This window comes from Adelges cooleyi, unplaced genomic scaffold (assembly GCF_023614345.1).
Source record: "Adelges cooleyi isolate 19-005CV unplaced genomic scaffold, UGA_ACOO_1.1 ACOO_flye_CR_arks_rails_tigmint_CR_PRNA_23, whole genome shotgun sequence".
Classification (NCBI taxonomy): domain Eukaryota; kingdom Metazoa; phylum Arthropoda; class Insecta; order Hemiptera; family Adelgidae; genus Adelges; species Adelges cooleyi.
In genome coordinates, this window is record NW_026095893.1 from 10,720,333 (window position 1) to 10,736,327 (window position 15,995).

A 15,995-nucleotide genomic window follows, 5' to 3' on the forward strand; every position below is an offset into this window, starting at 1 on the left:
TGAGAAGGTATTGATTTTATAATATATATTTTTTTTTGTGCCTACATACAATAATGAATTTTTACTTTTTTATTTTCTATTTTGGTATCAAAGTGAATAAAATTTCCTAAACTGCTGAACCGATCAACTCGTGTACCTAGCTACACTATATATGAAAGGTACTTTACTAGTCAACAATTAAAAAAACATTCAACCCCCTCCTCTTCGAAATTGTGAAAATTTTACGTATTTTTCGACTTAACTTTTTTCAAAGGTGTCAAAACTCAAATTAGTTCTAATTTTGTATGGAATATTCTATAGACATTGAAAAATCATACAAATATCAAAAATCCTTATGGGGAAGTTTTAGGGACTCTGGTATGAAAATTAGACCTAAGGTAGGTCTAGAATTGGACTATAACACACAAATTTCTTAAAAATCTGTAGTCAAAGATTTATTTTTAATAAAGAAATACTAAAAAAAGGAAAAATTTACAATTTGGCTGTAATAAATTTTTAGATTGCCATTTTCATTATCTTATTAATCAAGAAGTGTGTGTAACAATTACAATAAATTATTAGAGACAATGACCTTAATCCTTCCTTATACTAAAAATACATTTTTTAGCACATATTGTCATTACAATGCTTTTATCAATACTTGTAGTTATACTATTAATGTAATAATTGTACACAAAATATTGTGGTTATATATTGATAAAATTGGTAAAATTAATAAAACATTAATATAATTTATAATAATTATAGAAAACATAAGTTTAGGATTTTTATTTTATGAATGAATGGTAACAATTGAATCAAATAAAATTACAATAATTTAATAGGAATACATAAAGTTCTTTGAAGCCATACCACATGTTTTTTTATAAATGTTTCATTGCCTTTAAAAAAAGAGGTACATATTCTTTTTTCATTATTCATTAAAACTTCTTTAACTGAATCAGTGTTGCATATATTTATCAATAAATGACACAAAAATCTTCGGTGATTCCAAAGAGCCTCGTGATTCTGATACATTGCAATCAGATCTTCATTGAAATAAAGTTCATCTAATGTCACTCCAAGAGCCTCGCCAAAATAGTCTTCTGATGGTCGCATTAATTTATGCCTCTCATCAGAGTTGAAAAATCTTAAAAGTGATTTTGACGTACAGAATTCTAAATGCCGTAAACATCTTTTATCAGCAACCAAACATTTGAGTAATCGCTGTCGGTATTGCATACAGCTGTGGTCAGAAACATGCTCACGACACCATGTCTTTGTCATTGCTAATTGCTGAGCGACAATACCAAAGTTTTCACATTGAAGTGATTTTTCAACAAACCAAAAACTATGATTCCAAGCATTATAATTGCTAGGGTATGCAGCAGCAGCAGACAATGTTACCAAGAACTCATTGAACACAATATTGGTAGTATTGAAATCTATAACAATAATTGTGAAAAATTTTAAGACAGATGTTTTTAAGTAATTATCATATGTATAATATGTTAAATGCTTAGGTACCATTTAACATGTTGGAATAAATCCATTTTCTATAGTTAAATATTTCCGCACATTTCGGTTTGAATGATAATACAACAGCAGAATATTGTAACTCTTCCATAAGGTGTAAATATCCACTCATTAATAACTCTTTTCTTATATTCCAAAAGGTGATTACCTCTGGATTTATCAACAATGCTGATGTGAGCAATGGTATTAGGTCACATGGAGCTGAAAATGTTTGTAGTATATTATTAAATGAGGTGCAAATGAATAGACAAATAGCAGTTATTTAGCATTTAACAAACTTTACAAATTTAGTTTCAAAGTACATGCAATCATCACAAAAAAGTGAAACTTTCTATCTACTAGATTAATACCTTGTCTTTTCAATCGTTTTCTGTGAGCAATTAATTTTCTGTGTACATATTCGTATACATGGCGTACACACCATGTTTCAAGACCTAGGCAATTCTCAACATGTATGACTGGCGACTTGTTTTGACTTTCTGGTTGGATGACTAGATCAAATTCTTTTCTGTAACAAAATAATTTATTATGTATCATAAAAGAACAAATTGGCCTATAAATATACAATTCAACAACTTACAATTTCGGATCTTTATTAATTACATTTTGAATTTCCGTGACAATACGTAATGCAGCTGGAAAATTATCTTCTACTTCCATGATTTAAATAAATCCAACACCAGTGTGTTAATTTAAACAGTTTCTCCCTCACTAAACAATTTTTACTTCGCCACTCATATTATATACCATAGGTAAACATGTTACATGTTATTTAATAATGATTTCATTATAAATTATTTTTAATTTAAAAATAAAAATGCTACATAGCCAAATCTTACGTGCTACGCCTAGTCCTGCCCGTAAACCATAGTCTTTCAGTAATCAGTAATCACTAATCAAATATTATCTCATTATCATTAAGTTGTTTTATGTGATAACGCAATCAAATTAATACTACAGAATAGATAAAAGCAGAAGGGTCACTTTCAATGTAAACAAAAAAAGTGACGACCATTTTGTAAATGCCTATTTACTATTTAGTATTATGTGCAGATTGTGCACGATGTCGAGATGTATCTTCTCTACGTCCATAGACCTTATACTAAATAATATAAGGTCTATGGGAAGAATAAGCGAGTTCAAGTTACTTGACCGGAACGAAAATCCTTAACTGCCGGACGCCTTATAGCCCGGGTGCGCGCCTTCTTCTTGTATATTCTTATATTTTATATCGATTACTTATCATTTGATTATTATTAAAATCATTCGTTTATTTCCATCACTAATTAACATAATAAATATTAATTAACTCATGGATAAACATAAATAAATCACTAGCCCACGCAGACGGCAGGCATGTCTTGCGTTATCTTACTAGTATTATCTAATAACCTTGGTCCGGGGCCTAGTGCTATTATCACAGCTATAATTAAATATTTAAATATCATTCCATATAACGTTGTCTGTAGCATAAAGGCTTGAAGTGTTCTATTTTTTTATAGGTAATGGCCAATGGGTAAAAGGTAATGGATTGACCTCTCTGGATACTAACTACTTGAATGACTGAATGTATTTGTTAAAATTTGATCCTACTTGGCATTGAGATGCAACTAGTATGCACCGAAATTTTCAAGGTTAAAAGTATTAATCTATTAACTTTCTGAACGTAGGTGTAAAACTTTAGTAGTTAGCACATAAACATTAAACAATAGTATGGATATTGGATACAATATCCGAAAGCTGTTATATTCGTTATTCAATTATTAAATTTAATAATTAGTTAATTATTTAACGTGCTGCTATCTACCAGCACTCTCAAGAAGTCACGAAATTTTACGTTGATATTTTAGGTTAGATAAAATGGTTCAAAAGTTTTGTTAGCCTTCTCTTACCTATGCTTGTAGCATAAAGTTATTTTAATTTCTAAATTTTCTATTACATTTCTTGGAAGTCTGGTTGCTCTACTTACATTCACGAAAAGAACAATTGCCATTCATTCTCTTATTGATTTAATAACTTTAAATTCAACCTAAGCCATAGTAACGATTTCCTTTCTGTTTCATTTCAATTCTACCCACGTCTGCAGCTGCTGCGTTGAATATAGGAAGGATTTCTTCTCGTGTTGGGGTAAGTGATGGCAGATCCTCGTATTAAAACGTTGAAAATCAAGACTGGTGTGGTGAAAAGATTGACCAAGGAGAAACTTATGTATATCAAAGAAACGGAACAACAACGTGAAAAAGTCGAAAAACTTAAAACATCTGGTGAGGGTGATTAATAGTGCAAAATTACTTCCTAAACATCTTAATATATAAACCATATTTTTGAATTAACTATTTTAGTACTATAGGAATACTTACTATCACTAATTACAGAACATTATGACTTGGCTTATTAATACATTTCATGAACAAGTAGCTAACACAATTTATTAATATGTAGTAATTTTTTAAACATAAATATCAATCAATTAAATTTAAAAAAAATTCTAGGCAGTGATAAACCAAATCAGAATATTACTTAAATTTTTTTTACTTACAATCAATAATTTAATTTATTGATTTGTTATTTATGTTGTCATAAAATTTCTTAAGAAAATAAAAATAAATAACATATAATTTTACCTCCATTAAGCATGTCATAGTAAAATTCTATTAGAAAATATTTACCAAAAAAATTAAAAATATATAGATTTTCTTTATTATTTAGGTAAAATATAATTTCCTTTATTTAGGAATAATGAATATTGTGAAACTTATTTTTTATTACAAAAAAATATATGAATAATGAATAGGATCTAATACTAAATCTGAAATTGTAGTCTTATATTGTTCACTTTTAAGAGTGTGTCTTATCTAAATATAATTAAACTCTTGTAATTTGTATTGTAGCCATCAAATAAAGCTTCATTAGCTGCATATTAGAGAAACTATCTCAGCACTAGCTAACGACACACTCTCTCTAAGGGTCCCAAACAGCCAACTAATATAATATATGACTTGTCAAAAAAGAAATAAAAAACTATAAAAGCATTTTTTAGGTTTACATATGAAGGGATGAGGCGCATATAAGCTATTGGAGAAACAATTTTCCAGTTTTAATTTCACTCCTCAGCTTCCTTAATTTAGTTAATTCCTTTTTAACGACTAGCTGGCCAATGGCAGTAGGTTTTTTTCTCTAAGAAGAATAAAATGATAATATTATCATTATTGTTATGAAGGAGTTATTGTAATTAAAAAAAAAAAGCCACTACAGTAGGATCAAGGCATAGTAGAGACAAAGCAAAGTAAGGTCAATAAAAATTAGTAAAATTTAGAGTGATGAAATCACTCAAAAAATACGCTTTGGCGTGAATCTGTATATATGGTATAATTATATAAATATTGATAAAGATTGTTAGCTAGAAAATAATGTGCTCTATATTGTATTTTTTGTATTAAAGTAATTACAATTAAGGTAATAGACTGATTATCTTAACAATATAATGAAATATCCATTGTCAGATATATACCAATTTGACTGTTGATTCATTGCCAGATAGTAACCTGGAATTTCAAATGAATTTAATATAATACGAGTGGTTTTTTCTTCTTTTTTGGAATTTTTTTCTTAATATAAAAAATAGTTTAACAACAGATTTTTGAGAGAATTGTATATGTTGTAGAGTCATTCTAGACATACCTTCAGTCCAATTTTCAGAACTGAATCCCAAAACTTTATCTCAAAAAGTAAAATAAAGAAAAAATGTCAACCCTTTCTAAGCGAAAAGGTTTTGAATACTTGTTTGATTTGTCAATGTTTATCGACAATGTTTACTATGTCTAAAGAATATTTAACACAAATTTAGAGCTAATTCGACTATTTTAAAAAAAGTTGTAGAGTACTGTAATTTTAAGTTGAAAAATATGTAAATTATTTGGGGGTTTTTTGTGGAAGGGGGTTGAATATTTTTAAATTTTTGGTCAATTATATACCTTTCAGGTACGATTTCTGATCTATAGTGTTACTATACGAGTATATCAGTTCAGCAATTTTGGAAATTTTATTCACCCTGACACCAACATCGAAAATAAAAAAGTAAAAATTCATTATTGTAAAAACAACCTTTTAAGCTCCATTGAAGCTTAAAGAGATAAACATGCTACTTGGTATTTTCTAAGGTCTTTGTTAACAGTATATAGCTTTACAATAACATAATAAAAATATAAACAGCTCTTTTTTTCTTGTGATATTATGAATGACAAGTAATTAAAAAAAAAAATGTTTTTATGCGATTTTATACAATTTTAACAAAGACATTAGTCAATTCAAATTTTTCTGATATATAAAAACTCAGATTGTGCAAATAATAACTATTGTTAGTTTAAAAAAATAAATGTATTTCATACCTCAAATATGTATTTATTTGTAGGGTATGTATTTACTTAGCAGAAATTGCACTAAATGATTTTGGTGTTCCCTGAATCTATCTAGCTAAATTATTTTGCAAATAATGAAATTTGTCCGAATTATGTTACATTTTTGTTAAAATGATTTTAATAAAATAGGTATACTATATATATATATGTATAGTTTTTTATTGGTCTTTTTTTTTATCTACACATGGTAATCCAATGTTTGTTGGTAAAAACAATTAGAATACATATTTTTTATTTAGTTTATAAAGAATTATGAGAAAGTATAATATAAAAAAAAAAATATTATTTTTAATATAAAAAGGGAGCTTTTTTTTATCTTGTTTACACTTGTGGTTACCTTTAAATAAATAAAAACATTTATTTACGAAGTCAAATACTATCATATTCGTTTCAGTGTTGTGAATTTGTATTATTAACATTACTTAATTTATCATGTAATTAAAGATTTAAATAATTATTTTTTACAAAATAATTTATTCATTGACCACCTATTTAATATTACTTGGAAATTGAGATTGTTATTATTTGTAGGTTGGTCAAACTGTGAATCAATTCCGCTTATCACACCTTTTTATAATACAATCATAATATGAAGGAAGGGGTATGCAACTCATCATTGTTAATAGCCAATAGGTTATGAATTATGATGCTTATTCTTAGTGTCTTTTAATTTTTGAACATCGGCGTTCGGCAGTAATTTGTGAACCTAGTGTATTAACTGTTAATAATTTGCATAATATATTGGAGTTTTTGAAGTGTAACTTTATATTTCTAATAATGCTTGATACTTACTCATTGTTTAGAAATTTTGTGATTAAAGATTGTGTGTAACATTATGAATATGTAAGTTCGGTTTTTTCATACCTACAAACAAACAAAATTTACATTATGAAGATAATTGGTCGGTTTTTACTAGCTATTATCTATCTGGTTATTTTCGTCAGTAACAGTGTGGATTCAGTTGATCGCCATAATTTTAAAACATGTGATCAAAGTAATTTTTGTAAGCGATGTCGGTCTATGAGTAAAAATCAAATTTCACCATTCCAGTTGGTTCCTGATAGTGTATCATTAACTGATAAATATCTAGAAGCTGTTATAACAAATACTAAGTATGAAGGTGTATATCTACGTATGCGGCTGGATGGCCTTAGAGATAGCACACTTAGAGTACGTATTAATGAAGATGGTAAACAATTGTACAATAGATTTCAACCTGTTCATGCATTAGCCTCAGAGCCCATACCTCAATCAATGACTATGGCTCGAAATGAAACAACCATAGAATTAGAACTAGAACAAAGTACAATAAAAGTTTATATTACAATTGCCCCATTTAAATTAATTGTTTATGTCAATGATGAACTCGCTATGCTAGTCAATAGTAATAATTTAATGCAATTTGAACATTATCGTCCCAAACCAGAATCCATTCCAGATAATGAAGTTGGCTCGTGGGAAGAATTTTTCAAAGAACATCAGGATTCTAAACCTCGTGGACCATCAGCAGTTGCCATGGATTTCACATTATACTCATCTTCAAATCTTTATGGATTACCAGAACATGCAGATTCTTTTTCTCTGAAAGGAACAAGTGGAAATGACCCATATCGTTTTTATAATTTAGATGTTTTTGAGTATGAATTGTATAATGGCATGGCCCTTTATGGTGCTGTTCCTTTTTTAATGGGACACGGAAAAAAGAACAGCATAGGAATATTTTGGTTAAACGCTGCTGAAACATGGGTTGATATTTCGGGAGTCAAAAGTGATGCTGATCGTACTTCAGTTGTAGAATCTATTGTAAATTTAGTTTCTGGATCTTCAGTAGATAAAGAGGTACCCCAAGCTCACTTTATGTCAGAAAGTGGTATTATTGATTTTTTCATTGTGCTTGGTCCAAAACCTTTAGACGTGACAAGACAGTACTCTTCATTGACTGGAACTGCTCCATTACCTCCTTTATTTTCGTTAGCTTATCATCAATGTCGATGGAATTATAATGATCAAAAAGACGTGCATAATGTTGAAACAAATTTTGATGTGTATGATATACCTATGGATGTCATGTGGCTTGATATTGAACATACAGACAGTAAAAAATATTTTACTTGGGATCCAATTAAGTTTTCTAATCCCGTAGAAATGATAAATAATTTAACTAGCAAAGGAAGAAAATTGGTTACCATAGTTGATCCTCATATAAAACGTGATTCAAATTATTTTCTGCATAATGATGCTATTAGTAATGATTTGTATGTCAAAAATAAAGATGGAAGTGTATATGAAGGTTGGTGTTGGCCGGGGTCTTCCAGTTATTTGGATTTTTTGAATCCCAAAGTTCAAGAATATTATATATCACGTTTTGCTTTTAATAATTATCTTGGTTCAACTGAAGACCTTTATATATGGAATGATATGAATGAGCCTTCAGTCTTTAATGGGCCAGAAGTTACAATGCCTAAGGATTGTGTTCATCATGGTGATTATGAACATCGTGATATACATAACATTTATGGGTTATTACAAGTTATGAGTACATATGAAGGTCTTTTGAAAAGAACTAGTGGCAAAAAACGACCATTCATTTTAACTAGATCTCATTTTGCCGGTACTCAACGTTTTGCTGCCGTTTGGACTGGAGATAACATTGCTGATTGGCAACATTTAAAGATATCATTGCCTATGTGTTTGTCATTGGCTATTTCTGGTATATCATTTTGTGGAGCTGATGTTGGTGGATTCTTCAACAACCCCGATAAAGAATTATTTATACGATGGTATCAAGCAGGAACATACTTACCATTTTTCCGAGGACATTCACACATAGATACTAAGCGTCGAGAGCCATGGTTATTTGATAAACAAACTACCAGTTTAGTACGAGATACTATAAGAACTAGATACACCTTATTGCCACTGTGGTATACATTGTTCAAAACTCATGAATTAACTGGAGCTCCTGTAATACGTCCATTGTTTTTTGAGTTTCCATCAGAAGAAAATGTTTTTGGGATTGATTACGAGTTTATGGTTGGAAATAGTCTACTGGTTTGCCCTGTTACAAAACCTAATGTCCAAGAAATATCCGTTTATTTCCCTGGTAATGATGAAGTCTGGTACGATCGAGATTCCCATCAACCTATTAAAACTAATGGACCAATAAAAATACAAGTTCCTATAAACAAGGTTCCGGTATATCAACGAGGTGGAACAATAATACCTACTAAGCAACGTGTGCGTCGTTCTTCAGTTGTTATGAGAGATGACCCATACACTTTGGTTGTTGCCATTGGCTTAAAAGGTACAGCTAAAGGTAACCTATATGTTGACGATGAAGAAAGTTTTGAATATCGTGATGGAAAGTTTGTTTACATCGAATATGAATTTATTAATAATCAGTTGATTTCTAAATGTATACATTGTAACACATTTAATACAAATTCATGGTTGGAGAAAGTGATGGTTGTTGGTATTCCTTCAGTGTTTACAAAAGCCAGCATTCACACAGTTGAAGGTAGTACAGAGTTATCTGTGTTATACAGTGCTAGCAATCAAGTTTTGACAATACGAAAACCAGCCGTTGGAATAGCTCAAAATTGGACTATTACTTTACTTTAATATCACTATGTAACCACATCAAATTTGTATTGTATACATTTTGGTATGAATTGTTTTTATTATCATATTGCAATAAAATGAAACAAATTTTAAACATATAATAAAATAGAATAAATAATTAGTGTATTTTAAAGAATACTTAGTTAAAGTGATAATTACTTAATTTTTAAAAAGAAAAATCTAAAAATGTGATTCTTTATTACTATTATTTATTAAACAATACTACAATACTTTCTTTTTTTTAAATAATTAGGTGTATTATCATTTCGTATAAATTGTATTTGTAATAAATTGTTTTGCTGAAACAAGTTGTGCATTGTTCTCTGTCCATTAATCTAGTTCTCATTATTAAAATCCGTGATGGATTAGTAAATTGTTTGTATAAATGTGACTATTTCCAATATATAATTTAAGAAAACTGAAAACATATTTTTGTACTAAAATTATTTAATTAAGTACAGTTTTAAAAATATAGTATAATTCATGTAAAAATATATGAAGTATTAATAATACTTCAAGAAAATGCCTATTAAGTTAGATGTTCTCTATGTAATATGCACATAGAAAACTCTGTATAGTGCCTTAGAACTGAGAAGTTAAAAAAAATGAGGGGAATTACATGGCATAAGCACATTTGAAATAGGTTTTTGTTTTACATAATACATATTTTAAGTTTTTTTTTTTAAGAAATAAATAAAAATTAATAATCATTTATACATTACATTATAATAAATAATTATAAAATACAAGTTATTCCCAAACTGACTCATAGTATTAGTCATAGTAGGATCTATTGCAAAAACATATTCTTCAAATTTTATATGAACTTCCTTTAGTTTTAGCTACCTATTAATTATTTTGATTACTTGTCTATCAAACTCAACTTATTTGTTTGTTATTCGGAACTTACATAAAACATACATTTTATTTACAGTATTAATGTGTTGAGTAATTTATCATACATAGTTAACGTCTATATGGATTGACAATTCATCCTATACTCCGGACACTTTAAGAAGGTACTTATGCGGCAAACCAAAACTCGTTAGTCACCGCCTATGTTGTATCTGTATGTACAGTATGCAGTGCCGAACTATGACAATGTTGCGGGGTGGAAACCGGTTGCTGCTGACATGATGAGGTACCTTCTTAAAGTGGCCAAAGTATAGATAGTGAATCAAAAAACAATATCACGATAGCAGCATTGGTCCTTCATGGCATGTTTAGCTACATGATGATAATGATACCTATATTTTATGTACCAAATACCACCATATGTTATAATCTTCAAAATTTAAACAATAAAATAATGATTTTAATCCATGTCATGTAAACCCATTTTAGAAAACCTGTTCAATGTATGACTAATCTTATTAACATTGAAATACTTATAGGCTATAGAACATTATTTTTCTGGTTACAGGTTTATTTAAATATTTCATTTTTAATTTCTTTAACACTATGTAGATAATTCTATTTAATTTTAAAAGAATCAATGTTACCTCATCACACATTGCAAGAATAACTCCTTGTATTGTAGAGGTGACACTTGATGTAAACGATTGAAATTAAGTATACAAATTATATTTAATTCATGAAACCTATGGTTAATAATAATATAAAGCAGGCAAAGTATCGTCGATAGTCCATAGAAGTTTATAAATATTACATCTAATAAAAGTAATAAAATTACACTCCCAAAAACGCTTTGATGCAAATCTGTAGGTTTTAAAAAAATAAAATATCGATAAAAGCCACAATTCTGTTAAGTTTTTTATTTGTTTTTTTGAAATAAAAAGAGTTAGACAATAGGTTTAAGAATATTTACAATTCAATTTTTTTAAGATTGAAAAAATATTAACATTTTATAAATATAGGATAATTACCTTCAATCGGATTTTCAGACCTTTCAATCCAAAAATACTTTTAAAAAAAGTGATACAATTTACAGGAGGATAAGGTTTATTATATTTTCTTAGTTACGAGTACAGAATAGTACATTGTACTTAATTTTTAAGAGAATCTCTTTAATTTTGTTGTTTTATAGCATACTTTTAAGTGACCTTTAACCACGTAAGAATAAACTGGTTCATTAATTTAAAAATTACCGCTTGAGATTAGATACAAAAATTGTAAAACTAATTATCTCAGCTTTGTGTTGAAACAAAAATGTATACTATTATAGGGCTCTTTCACACAAAGCCACTCGGTAGCGCTGCTGATGGAAAAAGCCATAGAGATATATTTAGATGGTTGTATTTGCCATTAAACGTAGTCTAAAAGTGTTCTTGTGTGAAATCCCTCCTAAGTTACTATTTATTTATTTACTTCATTGAAATTTTTTGAAAAAAATAATTAATATACTTATTCTTTTTTGGTGTAATGTTTAGGAATTGATGAAAGTACCATAAAAAAGCAAGAAGAAGTGCTTAGGGAATCACAGATGATGATACCAGATACCCAACGAAGGCTCAAAGCAGCATATGAAGATTTAAAAAGTATTATAGCAGATTGTGAAGAGCTCAATAAAGAAGAAGATTTTTTGAATGCTATAAAGTTCTTAGCAGATGCTGAAAAAGAAATTTAATAATTTTTATCAGCAATCATCTTAATATAATTAATAATTTATAACCCCTAATTCTTATATTTTAACTTTTTTTTTCATAAAACTATTTATAGTACTTTATTTTATACCTACTTATATTTTAAAATGACTAATCCCAATAGTCACATGTGGTTAAGTAATCCATCTCCTGCTACACCATTGCTGCCTTTGATACCACCTTACAATGCAGCTTTTGGAATACCATTTCCACCACCAAATATGCCAGTACCCAAAAGTCAAATCTCGCAAATGGCTTATCAGAATATGATGCCGTTACCTCCTAATCTTGATAATTATTTTCAAAATGCATTTAATCAACCTGGTGACAGCAACTCAATTATTGATACAAGTACATTTCCACCTTTTCCGGATAATATTAATGAAGAGTATGTTCTTAAAAACATATGTCCTGTTCAAGAAAAACCTAAAGATGAAATTTCATTGTGGATTAAAAAATGGTCAATTGATAAATTCAACAAAGAACCTGCCCATAATGATGTTAAATCAATGTATGACATTAAGGTATACAGTTTACTAATTTTAATTAATTTGGCCAGACGTGTCTAATTCTGCACATCTGTCATAATATGTTCTTTTATGTATATTTTAAAAATATGTTATAATACTAAAAATATTTAGGTTAAAGACATAAGCAACAAAATAAAGAAATGTAAAGAGCTGTATGACAAAATGAAATGTTTCCAACAAATATTGGATCACAATATTTTAACTATGACTGAAAATGAATGGCAGCAAAAATGTTTTACTTGGAAATCATATAAAGTAAACTTTTTTAAAATGATGTGTATACTTGATCTGCTATAATGATATTTACATAGTTAAATTTTTATATTTTTAGGATCATTTGGATACAATACTCAATACTTTAAAATTGGATGAACATGCTATATCAATAATACAGTTCAAACTATCCAAACGAAAGAGGAAGAGAAATAGGTTGAAAAAGTTTAAAGAAAACATAAAAACTATTAAATTGCAACAACAAGATAAAGCTGAAGAAGTTAATAAAAAGATTGAAGTTTGGCAAAATGCCTTACACGATGATATTTTAAAAAAGAAAAGGGTAAATTTGGTTATACAATTAATATTGGTGGGAAGGTTAGGTAAAAAATGTCATGCTTTTTGTCATGTACCAAAACTTTTATTTAAGCCTACGAAAATTTGATTATTTTAAAAGTCTAAATAAATAAAGCTTACTTTTAATATAGGCAATTGAGATGAAAACTGAAGCTAATATTGTGTTCAAAGGCGTTAAAGGAAAAATAGATGATGCAAAAAATCATTTGTCATTGTTTGATATGTTAGAAAAATTAAGAAAATCTAGACTCCAAAATTGTGCAGATCAAAGAAAGAATATTATACTGGAAGAATCTCTCAGTAAAATTATATTTTTAATTATTCAACCCAAGTTTATTAATACATTTATAATCTGAATATTGTTTTTAAAAATGTTAGATAAATTGAAGAATGTGTGGCATCAAAAACTGTCAGAGTACCATAAAGAAGAGCTACAGTTAAAAGATATGCTTACTAAATCTGAGGCAGAGAAAAATGTTAAATGGGAAATAGAAGGCCAAGATAAATTAAAAGAATGGGACCAAATGTTTTTTGGGTCAAATATGGGATCTCATGAAGTTATATTCAATAATTTACAAACATTCCTAAATATTCGGTTAGTAAGAAACATGTATTTATAAAACACCCAAATTGAAATTTAAAAACAAATTTATACTTATCAAACTTATTATAATTATTAATGAATAAAAAGTAGGAAAAAATATACACTTAAATTAAATATACGAGTAACAAATAACCTAGATACATTTTTTTCAGGAGAGGCTGGGATAAATATGTTACTGATGATTCAAAAACACAAAACAACGATGGTAGCTGTATACCAGTAGGTTGGATTGTGCCATCAGCACCTTGCAACTCTGAGTGGGCTAAATATGTAGATGGTACAAACCTTTAAAAAATAATATTAGATAAAACCAATTATAATAATTATATTTCTCTGATTTTCACAAATTAAAATTGTTTTTACTACAATTATGTGTGTACTTATAAAATAAAAATTTACATTTGTACAGGGAAAATAATTTTAGCTTCCTATTTTCTAAGTTTTTGAGGTTATTTAATGCTTTTAATCCTCTAATAATCCAGTAAATTAACATCGGCTATTTTGCATTCAAGTGAGATAAATGTAGAAAAGAGATGTACTTATTTATACCCCTCTTAAATACTTGTTAGGCTCCACTTTTAGAATAAGTTAACTTTTGTACTATTCACTTTATTATAATTGTAGGCACCTTGACTGGTTTCTGTGCGAGTTCTTTTTGTCGTTGGCCCTGATGGCAGTTAAGTCAGTTACGACTAGTTACTTGCAGAATTTACTGCATCAATACAATATAATTACTTAATTATTAAATATGAAGAATAAAAACCAAACATTTAATAGAAAGTATGTTAACATACACAAATAATTATAACAAAAAATTTGGACCAGACAAAGTGATGCCTAGTGCCTACCAATATTTTAACGGTGTAACTTATTACATCTACTAAATTTTAATAATTATTACATATTATTATATACAACAAGATGTCATTCATTTTTAGATGATTAAAACATTTATAAATTGTGTAATTTTTCTCAATAATACATATTTAATAATTTATAATCAGTCATTTATTACAATTTACTTAAGTAAACTTTTCTTTCTGATGTCTGCTAAAAATGATAAAATTATTTTTTTTTTTAGTAACATACCATGTTGGCAAAATACCATAACTTAGTAGAAACTGAAACATACTTTCTTCTGAATAATATTATGAAATTTAACAGCCAAAATTGTGTTATTATAAAATATATCACTTATAACAGTGTTGCATAGCATATATACTGGTTTACTTCTTAGTTAAAAGCTGATAAGAAAACAGAAATGTATACTATAAAATGACTCTCATCGATACTTTTAATACTTATTAATCTTTATACCTAAAATTGAACAAAAACCAAGTAGGTCACATAATAAAACTTAGAAAGTGTGTATAGGCCACCTCTTAAACGAATGCCTACATTTATATCAGAACTTATTACAAGTTTTTAACTGAATTTTAAATTAAAAATGATAAGGCTTCTTAAAACAAATTGAAATTGTTTTTATTTTAAATTATTGAAAAAACTAGGTAATAGGTATTGATTATTAATTAAATAGGTACATTGAATAGTTTATTATTTTTTAGCGTCTTTAATAGTAGTCCATTTTTCATACCTCCATTCCCGATTCACACTGTAAAATTTAATTCTTTTATATTCAAAATAGCACATAAATTTTGAGTTGGACTAACCGACATTGATGACCGCATTTGGTAGAACTACAATTTTCACAAGGATAAAAGCATCCAGGACATGTCTCAGAGTTGCAATCGCATAAATCCTTTCCATTTTCTAATAAAATTCCTTCAAAATCATAAATATTTCTTTCTTCATTTCTAAAACTACCATAAAATACAAAATTATTATTTATAACTTATAAGTATGATAATTTAAACTTGTCTATTTAATATCTGTAAGAGAATTTTAGAAATTAGACTAATATTTGTATATTTAAAAAATGTTTTGCTCTTTATCAATTACATCAAGTTATAATTAGCTAAATACGAAAAAAATAGAAGTGATTTTGTTAAACACACCTTAATATCCTTTCACACATTAAATAATATAGATTATTATTAAAAATTTGGATTGAAAATGTTTTAAACGTTAGCCATACATAGAACATGACATATACATTTTTGACAACCAATTTTTA

General features: G+C 28.0%; 4 protein-coding genes across 4 annotated transcripts; 3 read left to right on the forward strand and 1 right to left on the reverse strand.

Annotated features, from left to right (window-relative positions):
• Nucleotides 1-671: 671 nt before the first annotated feature.
• On the reverse strand, nucleotides 672-3,899 carry LOC126835693 (protein prenyltransferase alpha subunit repeat-containing protein 1). The gene is made up of 4 exons (XM_050568438.1): nucleotides 2,096-3,899; nucleotides 1,866-2,023; nucleotides 1,507-1,716; nucleotides 672-1,424 (listed from the first exon to the last, which is right to left on the reverse strand). The coding sequence occupies exons 1-4, from the start codon at nucleotides 2,173-2,175 to the stop codon at nucleotides 808-810; spliced, it is 1,065 nt and encodes a 354-aa protein (XP_050424395.1). The 5' UTR covers nucleotides 2,176-3,899; the 3' UTR covers nucleotides 672-807.
• Nucleotides 3,373-12,158, forward strand: LOC126835695 (tubulin-specific chaperone A). The gene is made up of 2 exons (XM_050568443.1): nucleotides 3,373-3,779; nucleotides 11,945-12,158. Exons 1-2 carry the CDS (start codon nucleotides 3,650-3,652, stop codon nucleotides 12,139-12,141), a joined length of 327 nt encoding a protein of 108 aa, XP_050424400.1. The 5' UTR covers nucleotides 3,373-3,649; the 3' UTR covers nucleotides 12,142-12,158.
• Nucleotides 6,517-9,862, forward strand: LOC126835689 (neutral alpha-glucosidase AB). Its single transcript, XM_050568435.1, has one exon. It carries the CDS (start codon nucleotides 6,822-6,824, stop codon nucleotides 9,552-9,554), a length of 2,733 nt encoding a protein of 910 aa, XP_050424392.1. The 5' UTR covers nucleotides 6,517-6,821; the 3' UTR covers nucleotides 9,555-9,862.
• Nucleotides 12,159-12,216: 58 nt separating the features above from the next.
• Nucleotides 12,217-14,229, forward strand: LOC126835690 (uncharacterized). The gene is made up of 6 exons (XM_050568436.1): nucleotides 12,217-12,681; nucleotides 12,799-12,942; nucleotides 13,019-13,243; nucleotides 13,389-13,557; nucleotides 13,636-13,852; nucleotides 14,014-14,229. Exons 1-6 carry the CDS (start codon nucleotides 12,265-12,267, stop codon nucleotides 14,150-14,152), a joined length of 1,311 nt encoding a protein of 436 aa, XP_050424393.1. The 5' UTR covers nucleotides 12,217-12,264; the 3' UTR covers nucleotides 14,153-14,229.
• The last annotated feature ends 1,766 nt before the right edge of the window (nucleotides 14,230-15,995 follow it).